Source organism: Pagrus major, chromosome 2 (genome assembly GCF_040436345.1).
Source record: "Pagrus major chromosome 2, Pma_NU_1.0".
In the NCBI taxonomy this organism is placed as follows: domain Eukaryota; kingdom Metazoa; phylum Chordata; class Actinopteri; order Spariformes; family Sparidae; genus Pagrus; species Pagrus major.
In genome coordinates, this window is record NC_133216.1 from 7,874,443 (window position 1) to 7,890,269 (window position 15,827).

The 15,827-nt window shown below is 41.7% G+C and overlaps 1 protein-coding gene across 5 annotated transcripts in view; it reads right to left on the reverse strand.

The window, feature by feature from the left end:
* The window catches only part of nbeab (neurobeachin b), a 228,043-nt gene that overhangs the window by 118,545 nt on the left and 93,671 nt on the right, over positions 1-15,827 (reverse strand). For 2 of the 5 annotated variants that reach the window (XM_073492021.1, XM_073492013.1), the window contains exons 18-29: positions 15,337-15,445; positions 15,168-15,249; positions 14,946-15,069; positions 14,055-14,247; positions 12,913-13,911; positions 11,107-11,324; positions 9,061-9,214; positions 8,050-8,230; positions 7,020-7,147; positions 6,088-6,195; positions 5,223-5,391; positions 2,505-2,943 (exon numbers count right to left, since the gene is read on the reverse strand). In XM_073492021.1, coding sequence (XP_073348122.1) covers positions 2,505-2,943; positions 5,223-5,391; positions 6,088-6,195; positions 7,020-7,147; positions 8,050-8,230; positions 9,061-9,214; positions 11,107-11,324; positions 12,913-13,911; positions 14,055-14,247; positions 14,946-15,069; positions 15,168-15,249; positions 15,337-15,445 — 2,904 coding nt within the window. Of the gene's footprint in view, positions 1-2,504; positions 2,944-5,222; positions 5,392-6,087; positions 6,196-7,019; positions 7,148-8,049; positions 8,236-9,054; positions 9,215-11,106; positions 11,325-12,912; positions 13,912-14,054; positions 14,248-14,945; positions 15,070-15,167; positions 15,250-15,336; positions 15,446-15,827 lie in introns of all 5 variants that reach the window. The other 3 variants (XM_073492028.1, XM_073492035.1, XM_073492045.1) reach the window with 3 other exon arrangements.

Here is a 15,827-nt window from a genome sequence, read left to right on the forward strand (position 1 = left end):
AAATCCAATAGATGGAATCTAATCTAATAGTGCTTCATTCAGGAAAACAAGGATAGATGCAGAGGAAATGTGCTTACATTCCACTCACAAATTCAATTAAATCCAATTATGGTTGCTCTACATCATGGGAAAAATCAAATATGTATGGACGAACAATATCTTACAGAGCTACTTTAGAGACTTTTGGGGGAAAAATAGGGAGAAAGGGAGGAAGTTAAGGATTAAGGAAGATACTGTATTCCCATCTGGTTGAACGGAAATCTGGATGTTGAGCAATTTAAACCCCTCCTCTATGAAAGTCTTTGGTTGAGGGGCCTCTGCGACGGCTGCCCCTGTGCGTTCCACTTAAAGCCATTTTTTCTCTCCTTTTTTCTTTTTTGATGTTGTCACTCTCAATCTATTTCTGCCCTGACAGACAAATGAAAGGCCTGTCCATGTCTGGCAGCTCATTTCGCTGGCAGGTGGCAAACAATTAGACACAGCAAATGGAGGCTGGAGGGGGGGCTGACATGAAAAGCATGAGACAAAGTTGTATATGTGGTCAGGAGGGTTTGTGTGAAAGCATTTCAAAAATAATACACTTGGCTGTGGCGACTCATTTCAGGCTGCCAGTTCCCATTACGGGTGTGAGCGGTGAGGGTGACAGGGCTGGCCGCGGTGTGGCGTGAGGCCGCTTCTGTTTAATCTGTCATCAAGGCCCTGGAGACCCCCACCCTCTCAGCTGTCCTCTCTCCACATACTCCTCCATCTTCTCCCCTATTCATCAGGCTCACCTCAGCCCAGCTCAGCAGCAGCAGAATGCATTAAAAAGAAAGGGAGGCCCCATTGTTCCCCCTGACTCACAGTGTCCTCTGCTGTCTCTCTGGGGTCTGGCTGTGATTACACAATACCAAATCAGCGATGTCCAGAGGGCAGGAGCAGTTTTTGTTTGTGCTAAACCAACTTAAATTACTTTCAGAAAAATTATGATTTTCAAAACTTTACCAACCACAGGGGATAGGGATCAGGGGGGAGCTGAAGCTTGAAATCCCTGCAGGAGCAGGTTTGTAAACTCCCAAATCCAGACAGATTACTGTGTGGTTTTATCTAATCCAGGAATGTAAATAAACCGCAGCAGTGCCACAGTGCTTCACAGACCTTTTCAAACACAGGAATTCCTTGCTGTGGGGGATGAGTACAATACAAGTGGCCTGAAATGAATAATGTGTCGCATGTGTCTGCTTAGAAACCATTAGTGGTGTACTGAATAACTAAGATAAACCCAGAGGATTAACATCAGCATTTTACGCTGGCTTGAGTGAAAGCTCACATGCACACGCACTTACATACACACACACACACAACCACAAACACACACACATCTTTTATTGCATTACTCTGAGAATGATAGTCAAAAGTATGATGGTTCATAATTGCCATCCTTTTGTTACTTTGGCTTTAACAAAGTTTGCTTTTGAGTTCAGTTAAAAGACCAGACTGTGTTCTTGAAAGTTTTAGGTTCCTACTGCAGTTACAAATAATGTACTGTATACTGTACATCTTTACTGTCCATTTCAAATGCAAGTTGTATAATTTTACTCTTGCAAGGCAGCTGGATATACCAAGTCATCACACAAATCCATCTTGCCAGGCTTGAAGCAATATGCTTGTGGCTAAACACACAGGTGTTGAACCAATCAGTGTCCTATGAGGAACTACTGGCAGCTACTGGCATGGTTTACATGCCAGCGAGAGAAGAGACTGTTCATTTCTAAATAATAATTGCGGCTCCTTAAAAGGTTGGCATGGCTGCTATACCATCAGTTATATCAGAACTGGAGAGTATATTTCATTGAAAGAAGAGCAAAGAACAGCACTGAAGGCTGAAGGATGTTCTCACTCTTCTCCACACTACCTTTGCTAAGAGTTTGGCTCCGCTGTTGGTAGCGCTCCCCCACTGTTGATCTGATTGGTTGAAGTTACCCTTAGTAGACTGTAAAAAACAGATTGGTCCTTCCAATCACCTGCCAAGTACTTTTGAAAGTGCCAACCCTTTTCCAAACAGTTTATGGCAGCGCCTTCCCAGATGGTGCTTTATAACATATCATCTGGTGCGTCAAGTTGGTATAGTTTAGATTGGTAAGGTAATTATTTTTATTGGTTTCCATACATTTCTGTAAGGTATGGAAAACTAGTCGCGGAATCCTGAGCTGTGTAATCCATCACAGTCAACATCAAGTCTGCATTAGTTTTTGTCAGTTACATTATAATTGTTTTTTTCTTGCCTGATTTTTCCAACAATGATAATGTGACTTTAATTAAAAAATGAACGCAGACTAAATTTTCATTGTGATGGACAACTTAAGACAGTGTGTTTGATTGATTTTCATGTGCAAAAGAAACTAGAATCCAATGGATACTTGGACAAAAAGGGTTGCATAATAGTTAACTGTGATGTAATGTGTACATGATTTGTATTAAATGAGCTAAAACATGCAGAAAAAATGTTTACGACACTTCCTTACCTGTCAAAGGAGTGAAACTGCATGGGTAACATGGCCTGGGCCTGGGCCTTGGCAGCAGGGTCTGGGTAGGACACAGGCTCCAGTCCAGCCTCCATGCCCTCCACTGGAGCTGCCACCAGGCTCTTCAGAATCTCCTTGACATTGACGCCCCTTTTGGGCTGACTAATGCTGAGGATAGAGGAGGACGATTTCAGCCCCTCCATGCTGGGTGATTCAGACAGACTCTCTTGGGACTTCTTCACCTCTGAGGACAGTGTAGATATGAGCTCACTCATGGCATCCGGCCCTCCTGTGCTGTGGTCCAGGTCTGACCCGTTAAGGATGCTGGCTACGTGCTCCTCCCCGATACCAGAGTCTGTGTGGGGAAGAGAGCTTTCCATGTGGAGGTCTTCTGATGGTGCTGGATGGTTGTTACTGCCGTTATAGGCTAGGGGTGTTTCTGTAGAACACACACACACACAAACACACACATTCAAACACAGAAAACAGGGGTTGACAGGTAGAGACTACAGTTAGCCACATACAAATATATATACACTATTCGCAAATTTGATACAATTATTTAAAAATATTCAATACATTTTTCATTTTAATTATAATTTTTGTCCAAAAACATGTTTTTTTGTTTTGTTTGTTGTATTTTTGTGTTATTTGTTTGCTTATGGTTGTGTTATATTTTTCTCAGGATTATATACTATTTATTATTATTATATTATTATATATATATATATGTTTTTATTTTTTATAAAAGCTCTGGTGACATAATTATATGTTCATGCAAAACCAGAAAAAAAATCAAAATACATTAAAGGGATGAACAAGCTTTCATAGTCCAATGTAATGTCTTCACATTTTTGTTTTATCAATAGTTCCAAAACCCAAAGAAGTTAGAATTATCTAATGTTTGGTGCCCTGGCTGGATAATTCAGTGCACAGTATGTGATTTCTGCTTCTCAGGGTCATTCAATCAAAAAGAAACAGAAGAGGTAAGTAGTGCGGGATCATATGGGCTGTTGTCTTTAATGTTAAATAACCACCACTGCCAATGAAAATCTGTCTGAGGTGACTCAGGCAGGGTTGTTAACAGATGAGGTCATGTTTGAAAGTTTTATTCACATTATAATAATGATAATGATAATGTATGAACACTTTATTCGTGAGTTAGTTTTTGGACATTTTAAAGCAGAAATGTTACATATTATGTCTTTCAGTGATAAATTTAATTCAATTATTTATTCAATTATTATATTTATAACATATCTCACATATTTATTCAACTAAGTCTTATATGCCACTAAATTAATATAATAGCATTTGTCAAGAGAAGAAAGAAATGAAACACGAAATCATTTGATATCAATACTAATGCATTTCAGAGCTGGCTTTACATCCCTCGTCAAAGTAGATTTAGCTTGTGAAGAAAGAGCCATGTGGCAACGCAACTCCTTAGATCTCTCTCCAGAAGCTCTGATCCTCTGGTGAGATTATCTCTCAGTTATTCTTCTTCTATGCTAATAAAACATGAATCCTTTTCTTCAGCTTCCTCCTGCCAAAAGCCCCGAGAGGCATCTCTACTTAACTGAGTTGAAACTGTGGCAGAGGAGTCAGATAGCTGCTCTAGTATTCTGATACATAATATACACTGTACCTTTCTATATACACAAAATGGTGAGCCTGAAACAAGAATCTTCAAAATGTATGCATGAAATGCATCGTCTATACAGCCATCGACTTGATCCAAAACATCCTGATTTTTCCCGAAAATGAATCTCATCTGATTTCGGTTCATCCTGACCCAGTGCTTACCTAGATGCAAGGCCGGCCATATTAATATTCATCACATGCCCCCTAACGAGGTCAGCGGGGCCTGATTTAGCCAGCAAGTCGTCTGGTTTCCTGGTCCATCAGACAATCGTCTGCCACATGCCGTCTGGAAAATTCCCCTATTTTCTGGTGAAATTTATGAAGGCGGCAGTGTGCCTCTCTCCTCCCAGCAACCTCTATGATCCCATTCTCCTCTGGTGGATTGCTTGCCTAATGGGCACTGACAGATGGGGCTGAAAATAGCAAGCCTGGCTCCACTGCCCCAAAAACCCACAGTAGTTGGTCAGCATGCTGCTGCTTTCCCATCTCTCAACTTCTCACTGCTCATCTTCTTTTTCTTCGCTCCCAGTGTGTTCCGAGCGCTTCAAATTACACGTTCATATTTCCTCTGGCCTCCTCCTCTTTGTTTCTTTTATTCACTTCACCTTTTGTCTGAATGGAAGTTGATAAAGTATGCTCACTCGTGCGTCTCTTAACAGCAAGTTGGCACCGCACCGCGTTAAACCTTTGTAGGCAGCCGCTGATTTCCTTTCATGTGACTTAATGCATGATTTATGACTTGAGGCAAACACTACCTTTCATTTCATAGAGAACGATGATGCCTATTCAAGTTCATAACTACCATCTCCAGCCCCAGTCTCCATTTGCTTCCACATTTAATTCTGTGCGGTGCAATTAGCAGAGCTCATGAATAAATCATACGTGAGCCAGTGAAGTGCAGGCAGGGTATCCCTGCTATTATACTGAATGAGCTCTCAGCTCGAACTGGCAGCAGTGTATCAGGAAGGACCAAGGACACTTAACATTCATTTGTATCTGACACAGTCTCCACGAGCTAAGATTAGTGAGCAGGAAAGAATGGATGTATGAAAGGTAGAGCACTGCTGTCAACACCTGTGCTGGTTGGTGAGTTGATCTCATGACGCATGCTGCGGCCTGATTGGCTGCTTATCCTGGCAGTCTCACGTTGGGGCTCCAAGATGTCCCGGTACTTGGAGACCATGAGGACAGAGATGAAGTACACCACGGCTAAAGCCAGGAACTGGGCTTGTTTGCTGTCATCCTATGGAGAGGAATCACAATATGATTACGCCAGACAATCTCATTTCACACAATCCAGTGCTGCTGCCTGAAGTGGTTCTCTCACAGTAAAAGCACCTTGCATAGAGCATCAAAACACATTCAGAGTACTTCCATTATTCTCAAACATATCTCTAACGTTGGGCGATATGGCCTTTAAATGATACTGTGAAATTTCTAGGCTATATCTTGATATTTTAAAGCACATCATAAAAACTAAGAGTGGGCAACAAAATTAGGCATCACTATTTCTCCGACCAAATACCTCGAAATCGACAATTGCGACAATATTGCAGGGTTGACAACTGGGACTAATAGAATGAGATAAGTGGTTAAAGACAAGTATTAGAACAAGAACAGCAGTTTGGTAAGTTCAAAAAACAACATCACTTACTCACTACTGTAATTCAGCCTTTAAAACCATGAAAAAACTACACTTATGTCATATTATGATATCATGATATCCAAATTATAAGACAATATATAGTTTCATATCAAGATAATGATATATCAACATATTACCCAGCTCTACATATTTCCAATACTTGCTTTGAAATATATCCATTCAAATGTAGCGTTCTTGTGTTCAACAGACTGCAGCTTAGTCAACAAGGGCACCTTTACTGTTTCACCTGTTGACTGAATAATGTCATATAATAATGTCAAGACCTGCACTCACCACATCACGAAACACCACCGCACGCAGTCGATTGATGTCCACATCCTGCAGAAGGCGATCAGGGTCCTTGATGGGAGACAGGTTACTAGGGACAGTCTCTATGGCTGTCTAAAGCAGAGAGATAACACAATATGACATGCTACTCTGTTCAGTCGAAGCTAAAGCTTTTGCTAATATTTTTCTCATTATATAATTTCAAATTATAGCAAAATGACTAATATGGAACTGATACAAATCTGCGAACATTTAAAGGTTTGTTTGTTTATTAGGATCCGCATTAGCTTTTGCATAGAAACATGGTGAGAAAACAAAAACACACATTCACAGTACTCATCGCAAACATTTGATAAAAGAAAATGGACAGGTTTCGACTGAAACTATCATGATGTAACAGATAAATATTGTCATTTAAAGGGGCAATATTTAAGAATTTAAGTTGAAAACATTCAAAAATCTAAGCTAAAATTAGCAACAGACTGTGTAAATAGAATTTTTGACAAATGATGTCCATGTATTGTGTTGCAGAGATATCTATGGAAGTGCAAACACTAACACTCTCCAAATCCCTGAGCTCCCGGTCTGAACCGCTAGCTGCAGTTAGCAGCAGTGCAGTTAGTCTGTTGATTTGTTTGGAGGATAAAATTGTTAGGTGGCTAATTCTTCCATGTTGCACCTTTAACACAGAATGCCCTTGAAACCCTTTACACACCAAAGAACACTTACTATTAAAGTTTCTTCTGAAGTAATGCTTTTTTATTGTTTGTTTAAGACACATCTAGTATCGTAGTATCATATAAACTACACTGACGATTTAGCGTCACTACTCAGGTGACACTATAAGCATGGGCAAAGTGTTCTTGTAAATAATTCATCATACAGATGAAGTTTGCAACCAGGGACACAGAAAGCAAAGTTATGACATTACATCTTACCTTGCTGGAAATCACAGCATTTAGCAGGATTTCCTGAGTCTTGTGGTTGTTGAGAATGGAAGACTTATGTCCCCTGTCTCTGTGTCTCTGCCTGCACTCCAGACAGCTCCTAACAGCCACACAACACACTGCACACACAAACAGCATACAAATAGGCTCTCATTGCAGAGTTAAACGGAAATTAAATGTTGATAACATGCATGACCTCTTTTAAAACTAATCATTTATCTCTGATGACTATTTGTTCCAGGCTGCCAGGGACAGAAGCCGGGAGAAAAATCAGCAGCCAGACTGATTTCACACTGAAGCTGGTGATGAGAAACTGTATGTTTGCAACAAGGACACTGTGCAGTCTGAAGGCTATTTCCCATCCCCCAGGGCACAACTTGGAGTCAACAATCTGGCAAACGCAGGCTCGCGCACACACAGACCCACAGGCACAAACAGATATAGACTTGCACCAAGATAAAAAGAGACACACATTTTTCAAGCTTTTTTTATATATCAAATAAATTCTACGAAAACAGAAATCTAATTTTAACAGATGATTGAATAAAATTCTGAATTTAGCCGTCAGTAAAATATCTCTATCATGTACACAGACAAACACACACAAGGGCAGAGAGGACTTCATGGAGTCCCATGGGACACACCAATGACAGACAAAAGGCTTGTATTTGCAAAGAGTACCCGATTGCACTGCAAATGATTCTCTTTCCTTCTTATGAATTCCAAAACGATGATCCTGTCATATCTTACTGCTGGAAACTGCAGCAAAAACCCTGCAGATTCTCCAATTTAGTATACAGTTAGCAAAGGACTCTTAAATTAATTAGCTTTGCTGATCAAACAGAGGATTTTTCAGGGATTAAGGGAATTATTAGAGTGTGTGAAGAGAATACTGTCACGGCATTTTCTAGCTCATCAATTTTCCAGTGCAACTGACAAAAGATGCAGTTTTTCCTCCCCAGACCACACATAAAGATACTGTAATTGCTTTACATACAACATACAACAATCCTGATCTCACCGAGTCGGAGGCACTGACGCATCAGGCCACCGGAGGACATGTTCTTCTCAGCCTCGATCTCACTGAAGTTGAGTGAGCTCGAGAACACCAACACATCTACCATGACCATGAGACGGGACAGGAAAGTGATGGCGGTCTCCGAGGACATGCCCTGTGTCGCCTCGATGTTGTCCAACTCCGTCTTACACGAGCGAAATGAAAGACAATTGTCACATAAAAGAAAAGTGCACATCTTTTATCACATTTTCTCTACTTTTTTTTTATTAAACAGAAAAATGCAATAACAATGATGAGAGAGACATATGATGTATATAAACACAGTGATGGGTGCTGTAAAATGTAGGACCTGTCAGGAAGAGGGCAGCCACATTGGCTATCATTATATGTGTGAAGGTGAGTAGGGGCCTATCTCTGAGGAAGCAATAAGAATACACTACTTTTTAGGGCGCCGAGCAAAAGCAGAACTATCTATCCTTTCTTCTGAGTCAAAACATGAAGAGGTTTTCTCAGGAAAATATTTGAGAAGGATGCCAATTGCAGCAGTCCAGAGGGGTAGTACTTTTTAAAATGTATTTAATGAGTATTAAGCACAATGGGTTGTAAATAAAGTGTGAAATTAAGAGAGAGAAATAAAAATTGCATACATAACAACACTGGCACTCTTGACATGCACAGGCAAAACAAACAATGGAAGATGATTAAAACCGATTTCAGTTCAAGCCTGCTAATTAAATCAGAGAATTACAGCAGACTGATAAGCGTAACCATGAATGTCACACGGGGAGATTAATTTCAAACATATGAAATAATTTCAAAGGAATGTCCTCAGCATTAATTGTAGCAGAGAGAAGCTGAGCAAATAAAGGTGGCCCCAATCAGTAAACGCAAGCAAGTCTTATTTCCCACAGGTACATACATACTGTACTGTAAACACCACATACTGAGTGGTGATAATAAACGACCACTAGATGGCGTTATTCCCCTGCAATGAAGACAGTGAGGTGCACTTACAGTAGGAGAGGTGGCCGCTGAGAGAAGGGGCAGGATCCCTCCACAGGCGATGATGATGTTGTCTACCATTTGTGAGATGAGATGGATCGTGTTGTGGACAAAAATAATGTTCTCATTGCTATTAACAAAGTCCATCACAGATTTGGTGGAGTGGCTGTTGGGGAAAGGAGGAAAAAAGTAGATCATTAGGGGTACAAGCATTTTCTACATTATATAAATCATGTCAATTTACTGTGAATTAAACTGAGATATGTAAAGGATGTGTATAAAAAACAGATTCGATACATGTCTCAAAATAGCACACATACAGTCGTCCTCAAAATTATTCATACCCTTGCTAATTTTTGTGATTTTCTATTTTTGTGATGAAATGACTGCATTTTTTCAAGTTTGTTTATGAGTTATACGTGACCAACAAGTGAAAGAATGACAACAATACACAATTCAAGAAATTCTTCATTTCAGGGGTATTTTATTCAAGGATTCCCAAAAAATGCCATGTTCAAAATTATTCATACCCTAGTCCAATGTCTTTCTTTAATAGTCAATAGCATAGCCTTTGTTTTTTATGACTGCTTTGAGACGATTCTTGTATGTGTCCACAAGCTTCCTGCATGTCTCCTGTGGGATGTTTGCCCATTCCTCCTTTGCGAAAGCCTCAAGCAGGGTCAGGTTGGTCGGTTTCCTAGCCACCACTCTGGTCTTCAAGTGATGCCACAAGTTCTCGATGGGATTCAGGTCAGGACTCTGACTTGGCCATTCTAGGACGTTGACATCATTGTCCTTGAACCATTTCTTCACTACCCTGGCAGTGTGTTTGGGATCATTGTCTTGCTGGTACGTCCAGTTGTGGCCAAGCTGTAGTTTCTCAGCAGATTCCTTCACGTTTTCATCAAGGATCCTAATGTAATCTTCCTTTTTCATTATTCCTTGGACCTTGACTAGGTTCCCTGTGCCACTGGAAGAGAAGCATCCCCATAGCATTATGCTTCCACCACCGTACTTGACTGTGGGCACAGTGTTCTTTGGTTTATATGCTTCGCCTTTCTTCCTCCAGACATATTGAGCATCCATATGGCCAAATAACTCCAACTTGGTCTCATCAGACCACAGGATGGTTGACCAAAAGCTGGGATCTTGCTTCAAATGACCTCTAGCAAAGGCCAGGTGAGCCTGCACGTTTCCTCCTGAGCAGCGGCGTCTTCCGAGGCCTATGTCCATGGAGACCTCCTCTGTGCAAGACTCGCTCAATGGTGGACCGTGAGACCTTTGTCCCTGCCTGGTCAAGCGTTTCAATTAGGGCCTTGGTTGTGGTCTGGGGGTTGTTGTTGACCTCTCGGCATATTTTCCTGGCAAGTTTAGGGGACACCTTACGCTTCCTGCCACGCCCGCTGAGGTTTTTAACAGTATTGAATTTCTTGTACTTGTTAATTATGCTCTGGACGGTTGCCACAGGGACATCATACTGCTTTGAAATGGCCTTGTAACCCTTTCCTTCACTGTGGGCACGCACAAGACGTCGACGTAGGTCTTCACTGAGCTCCTTCTTCTTGACCATGATGACCAGAAATTGAGAATGACCAGAACACTTTTCCTCTATTTATACTCTTCTGGAAAGATGCTATTTTTTTAAATCAGTGTTTAACATTTGTTTAACAATGTTAATGGTATTTATTCCATTGTAACATTTTGAAATAACCATAGGACAAAGATTTTTGTTGAGGTATTGTCAGGGGTATGAATAATTTTGAACATGGCATTTTTTGGGAATCCATGAATAAAATACCCCTGAAATGAAGAATTTCTTGAATTGTGTATTGTTGTCATTCTTTCACTTGTTGGTCACGTATACCTAATAAACAAACTTGAAAAAATGCAGTCATTTCATCACAAAAATAGAAAATCACAAAAATTAGCAAGGGTATGAATAATTTTGAGGACGACTGTATATACATTAGCTCTGTTATGGAGGGGTGATCTAAGTATCACTACACCGTGCTCACCCCCCCCCGTCTCTCTCAGGAGCACATAAACCACTTCACACACCTCCTCCAGACATGGACGTCACTCTCCAGTGCAAATAGCAGGTCAGTGAGCAGTCTCTGGTGCATGGCTGACCATTTGAACTCTGGGATGCGGAACATGGTGGTGCGTGGGCCGGGGCTGAACTGACGTCGCTGTTCCTCTGTCATGGGCATCCCCCTGAAGCCCAAATCCACACGTATGTCCCTCTCCATCTGAGAGGCAAGGCGGCCATGTAGACTCTGATAGGAGATCAATTAATCAGTATTAGACTGTCTACGCACTAGTCATATTCTTCTGTTGAGATCGATAGTGCAGCCTTAATGAGTCATAATGCTACTGTCATACTATTCACTAAGAATGATGAATCGCCAGATTAAAGTGAGTCCTGTAATAACCTCTTCCCGCCTGCAGGTACAGAAAGAAAACGCACCAAGCTCAATGCAACCTCTAAACACAAGATGAATGAGTCAGCAAGGTCCTGCCAAAAACGCCTGTTAAAAAAGCAGCAGCGATGAATTGAACATGAGCAATTATGCAACAGCAGAGAGAGGTTTAAAAATACACCCTGCCTCCCACTGGCCCTCCATCAGTGACCCAGTCTAGGCAAAAGAGCCTGACCTCTGAGAAAGAGCACAGCTCACATGAGAGGAGGGGAGCAATGAACAAATCCCAGGTGACCGTTGCAGGATAATGCCTTGTCTATTTCTGCCCTTCTGTTGGCTCATTCATCTATTCCAGCAGCCCACTTTCCTGAGTCTCACAGGGATGATGCCTGATGTGCACCAGGCCATTCTGTCCCCATTACAACCAGAGATGGGGAAAGGGAATGATCCCTATGGGTGTGTTAATATAGAACTGTTCACCAAAGGCCAACACATCCTGACGAGGAAAAACGGTCCCCCTCCTTACTTCTATTCTGTGAGCCTGAGGCTGCTGTGTTTCCACAAGCATGATCGTAAACGATATATTTCCCTCCGGCTAAACCCAACCGTTACTTTGAACCTAGAGAGGTCAAAGAACCTCTACTATTTGTTTTATGAGAAAATACATGTATAAAAATGGGAAATAACTCAATATACATGAAAGAACTACATGATGATCTGTGATGGAATGTAAATAAGTACATTTACTCAAGTACTCAAGTAGTAATTTAGAGGTACTTGTTGTTGGTACGTGTTCTCAAACATGGTATCATATCTGTGAAGGTATTGTATTGGAGTTAGAAATTCCAGTATTGTGACAACACTAGTATATACATGCATGTAGGTATATTCAGAATTTATTTTGACTTGTACTTTTGATACTTAGGTACATTTAGTATCAGAAAATTACTCTGTGGAACTTCTGTGTTGTGCTGGAAGCCGGTGGTTAGTTTATGTTAGACTCCATTTTTAAACTAACGTTAGTTACTGTTGCTCTCTGTTAGTGGAGTGGAGAGAGGCACTCGAGAACATGCATAAAGTTACATCCTTTGGATTGTTGCGGAAAATCTGACCTAAGTCCTACACAAAGAAATCCACAGTCCAGCAGCATTAAACAACTTAAACAAATCATCCACAGACTTATATAGGCAACAAGTCACAATGTCACATCACCATCTGTTCACATGTGGCCAATAATAAAGTGACAAATTGTTACATAGAGCCCCTTAAAGTAGATTTAATAGCATTTACTTTAAGACTTTTACTCAAGTGCTATTCATATGGGTGACTTTCATTTTTACCAAAGTAATATTTTAACACAATATCTACTTTTTACAGTTTTTTAAAGTATGACTTTTGTGTACTTTTTTTTACAACACTGAGGATGATTTAGCTTTACACCAACCTGTGTTGTTGCTGTCGTCTGAATCTTCTTCTCCTTGTCTTTGCTCTCATCTGATCTCTCTGTGTCAGAGTTGTTGCTTGTTGCGTCTGCTGCACTGCTGGTCTTAACAGTCGAGGTGTCTCCTTCAGATGCTGCTGCAGCTGTGGCCTCAGTGACCTCTGGGCTTTTGGAGGAGGCCTCAGCATCGGTACCAGCCACAGAGCTGATGCAATCCAAAGTTGCCTGTAGCTCAAACTCATCCTTCTCCAGGATGCTGGGTAAGGAGCCAAGCTCAGAGCTGCCTGTCATATGAGCAAGGAGGCTCAGTTCATCACTGGCACTGGTGTGGACAGGAGGCTCTGGGCTGGGCAGGACCAGAGGCTCAGCTGGACTCAGATCAGGCAGCAGCTTGTCTTCCATGCTGGCTGCCACCTTGCCAAACAGAAAGTTATTGCTGTTAGGGATCGTGTCCTTGTCATCATCGAGAGTAATGAGAGGAGGTGCATTCTGGTCATCCATGCTGCCCTTTGGCAACAACACACTGTTGACGTTACTGTTGAGCTTTTCCACAGCAGCACAATAAACATTATCCAACAGAGAATCCACCTCCACCAGTGCCCCATTCACAGATACTCCCAGAGTTTCAGAGTCCATATCCTCCAACTTAACCTCTGTAGCCTCCACCTTTTCAGCCTTGATGTCCACCAGAAGGTCATGAACTTCGACCCTGACGCCAGCTACCGTACCCTCTGTTACTCTGAGACCTTCTTCAGGCCCTTTCCCTTCAGCGAGAAGGTTACGTGAATCTGTGCTCTCAAAGTCCTTCTCACTCTCGGGTGTCCGGGAGTTATCATCCATTTCTCTGATCTCCACTGTGCCCTTGATGCCAGTGGCCTGAGCAGACAGACCAGAGATGGTGCTGACGAAGCCCTTCTTCCCTTTCTTAATGTTCTCCTCCTCCTGACGCTGGTACTCTTCATACATCTTAGCCAAGTACTCTTTATGTGCCTCATATGTCACCTGTAAAAAAAGAAACGTTATAGACTATGTTAGCCATATATTTCAGATGCAAACATCTGTAAAAGACATGACAAAACAGTTAAAATGTCTGCCTCAACACCAGAGGTCAGTGTTTCCTCTTTGTTGTACAGTACAGTACTCACCTTAGAGTGGGCTATAGAGAGTGTGTCTACCCACACTCGCCATCCCCCCCACTCATACTTGATAGCATGGTAGAGCAGAATACGGAAGATGTTGTACACCATTTCAGTGATCTTCTGCTCTTCAGAGTTTTTAGGGTTGATGTAGCCGAGAGAAAACATCCAGTCCTGCCATACGGAGCACTGAAGCAGACACCTGCAACACGATCAGCAAATTAAATCAACCGCATGCAAGCCAGACAGTTAGTCCGAGTAATTTAAGCAAACTCTGATCCTCTTATCTTTAGACTCGATGTTGGTGGCAAAAGGAATCATTTTCAACAACAGTCTACTCTGAGCTTTCCCATCAAAATTAAAAATGTTTTAAGCCAATTATTCCGTCTGCTTCACCTTTCCTTATGTCGAACATGTAGGCGCCATTTATTTTACAACAGATTGTTTTGATCATTTGGCCAGTCACATATTAATTTGTTTGTTTATTTGGCAGAAGAATCAAACAAAACTAAATGGAACTACAGCCAAGATAGAGGGGCAGCAAGTGAAAACCAGTTTGGAGGATTTTTTTTTTATCAAATTCAACAAATTTGACTTGACGAAGCCGTCTCTGCCTTTTAATTTAAGGCTAATTATGTTGTTGATTTAGCTCAGCGGTTTCATAAGACTTATAATTTAATTGCAATATTTTTAAAATGTGACTGTAAGAAGGAGATATGGGGTGTGAGAGTGAAAAAGAAAAAGCTTGAATGAGCAATTGTCAAAAACTGTGCGTGTCTTTGGATGATTCAGCACCAATATGAGCGGGAGGAGGAACAGTGTGCCTTTTTTCTCTTTCTCTTTGATACATTAATCAGTAAGATAATTAAAGAAGTGTGCAGTGGTTTAAGTTCTGCTCACCGTCTGTTCTCTCGGCTGTTGCTGAACAGTTTAATCATGTCTGAGAGGAAGAGCCGCCGAACTTCCATCAGCTCTGTGCTGGGGGCGGAGTTCTTCAATGAGGTGGCTACCACCTTGAGAATCACTGCACACAACACAGATATATACACACATTGTCAATTTCACCAGAGAACAGAGCACTTTAGAAAGAATAAAACTCAATGTAACACATTACACGCTTACTTGGGTTCTGAATCTTGACAGTGGAGTCGGGCTCAGGATGAGGTTTGTGAACTACCTGCGTGCACACCTGCTCTGTCAGAATCTGGAAGCAGTGAGAAGACATCAGTCACACATTCTGTACATAGAGAACAATATTTTTGGGACATTTGAGAGGAAAGTGTTCCGTTACCTCGTACAGAGTGTTGTAGGTGGTCACGGTCACAGTGTTGGTGTGCAGCATGAGTCTCTCTCCCAGGAGAGTAAAGAGGCTGTGTGTGTGCATGATCTCCACCTTCCTCCTGTGGATAAACACACACACACACACATAATGGTAAAGTGCCTTGTTTAGAGCTCCCTAAGCCAGTGAAAGGATCAGTGAGCGCCGTCAGCTTGCTTCCCTGTTCTCACCCACAGGGAGCCAGGCTCTGGAGACAAGTGTCAGGAACTGCCTGCTGTCATAAATTGGGTGAAATTTTGTTGGAGGTGTGTAGGATAACGAAGACAGCCTGTCACTAGGAATGGCTCCAAGATACGACACAGGCGTAGCGCAGGTGAATGGGTTCAACAGTGACAAACTACTTCTGCAAACAGCATAAGGGCTGCTGTCACAATGCTAAGCCAAAGGTGCTGCCACAGCCTCAAGATGGCTTGGGTCTTCTTCATAAGTTGACGATTTTTTTA